Genomic DNA, 5,513 nt, shown 5'->3' on the forward strand with positions numbered 1-5,513 from the left:
CGGTTGAGCTATAGGCGTCGAGCCGGAAAGGGATATTTCTTTATTTCTTTTCTACTGTTTTTGTTAAAGAGATGAGGTCTTGCTGTTGCTTAGGATGGTCTTGAACTCCTAAGCTCAAGGAATCCTCATGCCTCAGCCTCCCAGAGTGCTGGGATTACAAGTGTGAGCCACTGTGCCCGGCCTTTTCTCCTTTTTGATGGAAGAAATTATAGAAGTGAAGAAAAAAGGTGAACAAAAAGCATAATTATGGGGCGGTGCCTGTGGCTCAAAGAAAAGGGGGCCAGCCCCATGTACCAGAGGTGGTGGGTTCACAACCGGCCCCAGCCAAAAACTGCAACCAAAATATAAATAAATAAATTATTAGAACCACTGATCTTTCAAGAAGTTTACATTTTGTTTGTAAAGCTGTCAACTGCCAAAAACAATTCTAAGTTTCTGATGATAATACTTAAGAAACAAACAAACAAACAAAGCATAATTAGGAACAAAGATAGAAGTAGATGCACACCCTTGTAACCTAAGTTTCTTATGTGACTAAAATTAAAATCACCATTTTATATATTGGCTCGGCCTCCTGACTTTCACCCGCCGTCTGCATTTATGATAGATGTAACATCAGCTATTCTTCAGCTTTAACTACAAAACCATAAACAACTGTCCCAACGTACTAGAAAATTAATCATCAAGATGCTAAATAAGCATGATATTATTAGCTTCATTAAGCACATAAAACAAAGGATGAAAGAGAAAACAGATTTCAGGGAAACACAGCCTGCCTCTTTACTCACTCACAGTTGAGGAGGACAAAGCGTTTTCAACATGTGCATAAGCCTTTGAGATTTAGCTCCTCGTCAGCATCAATGCTGACTTTAAAATGAAACCCCAAAGACACAGCGATGCGACCAGATGGGGAAGAACCAGTGCCTTAAGTTTTGATGTGAATAAATCAGCCATGGGAGCAGTGCACGATGCAGGGAAGAAAAGCCCTTGGTTATTATTACCTGTGTGACCAGGCATTAGGTTGGTCTTAAGTTGTATTTTAGAAGCCAAGTCTGAGGACAGACTACGAAGGCTTCCCTGCAGGGGGCACCAGAAAAGAAAAACGCCGCATGAATGCACATGGAACGGACTGGTAGGGAGTCTTAGTGACGCCAAAGCTGGAGCTGATCCAGGAGGAGACTCAAGCCCCCCAAAAAGCAGCATAAGGCTTGGTTCACCACATCAGCTATGTGTTATGGCCATTCTCCATACATGAATCCTGGACCTTGCCCACAGCAGAGCCCAGAGCGGTGGCCGCAGAGGGGTTGGCACATCCACAGCAAGAGAGCACAGCAGTATCCCCTGACTCCTACAGGGCACCAGCCACCAAAGCCACAGATTGACCCTCCACATTTTTGGAAGAGTCTGGGCTCTGAGAAGGGGGCAATAAAATACGCAACATCTTTTCTAGCCTCAAGAAATAAAAATCCTACAGTATGGTGGCTCATGCTTGTAATCTCAGCACTTAGGAGACTGAGGTTAGAGGATCGCTTGAGGCCAGATGTTCGAGACCAGCCTGGACAACTTCGAGAGAGCCTGTCTTTACTACAGCATTTTTTTTTTTTAATTAGCCAAGTTTGGAGGCACACATCTATAGTCCCAGCTACTTGAGGAGCTGAGGCAGAAGGAACACTTGAGGCCAGGAATTTGAGCCTGGACAATATAGCAAGACCAATTTAAAAAAAAAAAAAAAATTAGCTGGGCACAGTGGTGGGTGCCTGTAGTCCCAGCTACTTAGAAAACTGAGGCAGGAGGATCACTTAAGCTGTGGAGTTGGAGGCCGCTGTGAGGTATGATTGCACCACTGCACTCTAGCCTGAGTGATAGAACAAGACTCAAAAAATCTACCAGGGAAAATTTAAAGGCATTGACATTAGCCGAGCAAACTGCTGCTCGCAGTGACTGAGGGACTTGCACAAGCTCATATGGTTAATAATTTGCAGAAGGGAGCTTGGGTTTCTCTCAGTAAATGGAGATAACAAGTAATATTAAGAACACAGCCTACATGGCGGCAAACATTGTATTTATTTTGCTTTGTTAAAGCCTGATAATCTCTAAGAACAATGGCTAATTACTCTTAAAACAATTCGAATCTATCTACTAGATAAAGACAGAGAACTCTCCTACACTGCACTGAAGAGCTACAAAGCAAGGGGAGGACGGCACAGGGTCAATGAGAGTTTCTAAGGAAAGGCGAGAAGTCGTCTTCCTTTCTCCCTGAAGGAAGCCAACTGGAAGTGACACCTCCATGGGCATTAGCAGAAAGACAGCCCTTCAAAGCAAAGGAACACACTTACTTATCTTAGAACTTCCATCTCAGGAATCAATCTTCTAACATTTAATGAAAAGTAACTAAGTATTGTATAAGCTCAAAGCTTCTTTTTTTTTTACTGAAGAAAAGGGGACACATTCATTCTCACACTTCTCACTAATTCTCCCTGTTCTTCAGCTTTGAGGGGAGAGAGGAAAAGCGAGAGGTAGAGTTTAGAGAGGAGAAGGATGCTAAAAACCAAGAGTACTCCTGGTGGGAACGTTCGGGGAGTGCCCAGCAGGTGTCACCGTCGGAGTAAAGATTAATTCTGGAAAAGAAAGAGATTGAGCCATAGCAAAACCCCTCCCCGTCATTACCTCCTTTTGGCTTCTTCATACTGTAGGCTGAGCCTGACCTTTTCAGCTAAATTTGATCTACTTCTCACTCCAATCTATTGAAAAACAAAAGGGAAAAAAAAAAGTCAATTAACTCTGCTAATGAACAAAGTAAACTGCTTTTGTTTCTAGGAAGTACAAGTAATTGAAAAACCAAAGAAGATGGTACTGAAATTGGGAAATACCAATTTAAAAAGGCACTTACTTTATTGTCTTAGTAGGGGCAAAACATTTCTTTCAATTTAACTGTTTTTCAAAGACTTTAACGTCATTTTCTCCACACATTAAATTCTAGACAAAAAATACCAGGTAAATGTGTCTGGTATCTTAGAGTTTATGAAGAGTGTACAGGTTAATAAGAGTTATGAACTGGAACTAATTTCTTTGCCCTTATGAGCCAAAATTTCCATCATTTGACTTTCAACTATACAAAATACAAACTAAACAACTTCACAAAGTAATTTTCAGACAGCTAAGCCCTACCATTTATCTCTCTCTATTTCACTTTTATAGCATACACTTCAAAGAATAAGAGAATATGAAAATAACTGGGAATTTACTGAAAAGTAAACACCTGCTAATGTTATCCCACAAAGGAAAAGGTACAATAATCAATGATGGCTGAGCCATACTATTTTCAAATGTTAGCTGTCACAAATTAAACATGTTAATATAAAAACCTTCGGATTTACAAAGATAAATGTTGTTAGTTTTAAAAGACATACATTTCTGTTTCTTATTAGCCTGAACATCTTTTTGAAAGGAACTACATCTCCAAGATGCTGAATGTAATGGGAAAAAGTTAAATTCTCATGGGTCTCAGGCGTTTTACTAATGTCTCTGAAGAAATACAGCATGAGAAAGTTTGAATAAAGCTATTCATATGGACAAATTCTGATATGCTTGGCAGCTAGACAGAAAAGATAAGGCTATGATTTTAAAAACTTATGAGAATGAAGTGCAGTGTACACAGCTGGAATCCAGATCACATACAGCTCCTGTTCTAGCTCACCGTCCATACCGCAATTAAGGCCCCACAGGGACACACCAGGCCAGGTCTGGGACAGAGGAACTTACATCTCCGGAAATGCTGGTCTGTGACCCAGCATCAAGGGTCTGTCTGGACAGAGATAAATGAGAGTTCACAGGACTGGATCTCAAATCTGGCTCCGATCTGCCAATGTTCTGATCCAAATGAAACCGCTCCTGCAGCTTAGCAAGACTCTGTCCAGGAAACACAAAGGATTTCATAAAGCTTAACGTGCAAAAGAGCAAGCCTTCCCCACCAGGTAAAATTACAGGGAAACAGCTAATCTCAATGGACAAAACAATTACTTTACTTTAGTAGGGACCTACCACTTTAGCAGAACTGAAAAGGTAAGAGTAGAAGATAATTTTGCACATACACCCATGACTTGGGTAGTATGTGAGATCCTTCCAAAGGTAACAGGTTGTCTGAACAGTCCCAAGAGAGCATTTTCCCTGGGAATAACTGTATCTTTAGAGGTAACGCACACATTTCTTACTTTTTAAAAATTTCATTAGAAGGGGAAGTCTCTATTTCAATAGGAACTTTTACTTTAGGCACTAGAAATTATGGAAACACAGAATATCTCTAATACACTTTCTCATTTTGTTTTAAATTTTTTTACTCAAACAAATTTTTTTTTTTTTTGAAACAGAGTGTTACTTTGTCACCCTGGGTAGAGAGCCACGGCATCACAACTCATAGCAATCTCAAACTCTTGGGCTTAAGCGATTCTCTTGCCTCAGCCTCCCAAGTAGCTGGGACTACAGGTGCCTACCACAACACCTGGCTGTTTCTAGAGACGAGGTCTCACTCTGGCTCAGACTTGCCTCAAACTTGTGAGCTCAGGCAATCCACCCAATTCAGCCTCCCAGAGTGCTGGGATTACAGGGTGAGCCACGGCGCTGGACTCCAGCAAATATTTATTGAGTTTCTATGTGTTATTGTGCACATTCAAAACTCTACAGATAGAGATGACATCATCTCTAGAATTCAATAACGTCCAGCTCTGTAACTCATTTCCAAAGAGTTCATATTAATTAATAGTTAATCCACCATACAGTAAAAGGAAAATTTGTATATTTGCAGGATCCTACTTGCCTTCTGAAGAGGACAGAAGGAAAATGCCCCTGTTAATCTTTTTTTATAATATTTCAGATTAATATGAGGGTACAAATGATTAGGTTACAATGTTTGCATTTGTTAGGTCAGTCCCTGTTATAGTTGTGTCCCGCACCCAGGTGTGCCACGTACCCTTACATTGTGCCCATTAGGTGGGAATTCACCCATCCCCCTCCCTTATCCCTTCCAATCTCTCATTTTAGACTGAGTAAGACAAAGTCCTACTTTGAAAACTTCTGCAAGTATGCCATGGTACATGTGGACAGGACACAGAGGTTACTTAGCTCACATCAATGTTAGGGGTTAGGAAACTGAGGTCCAGCACTTGCTAATGAGTGAGTTTCAGTGGAGCCTATCATGGGTCTATTTCATGATACTACCTATGGTGACATGTGGTTTGGTAAATAGTCAGAAGCCAACATGCCTGTATGTATGCGAGTATGCTTTGGAGGGGATGGTGTGAGGAAGCAAGGGCTTTAAAAAGAAAAGTCTGATCTGAATTGCTTGAAAAAAAAAAGAAAGGAAAAAAGAGTGTGGTGCCTATAGCTCAGTGGGTAGGGTGCTGGCCACATACACTGAGGCTGGTGGGTTCAAGCCTGGCCCCAGTCTGTTAAAACAATGATAACAATTGCAACAAAAAAAACACAACTGGGTGTTGTGGGGGGCCACCTGTAGTCTG

At 41.2% G+C, this 5,513-nt stretch overlaps 1 protein-coding gene across 2 annotated transcripts in view; it reads right to left on the reverse strand.

Moving 5' to 3' along the window:
• The window catches only part of WWC2 (WW and C2 domain containing 2), a 130,484-nt gene that overhangs the window by 47,517 nt on the left and 77,454 nt on the right, over positions 1–5,513 (reverse strand). For both annotated transcript variants that reach the window (XM_023514905.1, XM_003792793.3), the window contains exons 7-8: positions 3,763–3,909; positions 2,668–2,741 (exon numbers count right to left, since the gene is read on the reverse strand). In XM_023514905.1, coding sequence (XP_023370673.1) covers positions 2,668–2,741; positions 3,763–3,909 — 221 coding nt within the window. The remainder of the gene's footprint in view (positions 1–2,667; positions 2,742–3,762; positions 3,910–5,513) is intronic.

Source organism: Otolemur garnettii, unplaced genomic scaffold, assembly GCF_000181295.1.
Source record: "Otolemur garnettii isolate 467f Iridium unplaced genomic scaffold, OtoGar3 scaffold00061, whole genome shotgun sequence".
NCBI lineage: Eukaryota > Metazoa > Chordata > Mammalia > Primates > Galagidae > Otolemur > Otolemur garnettii.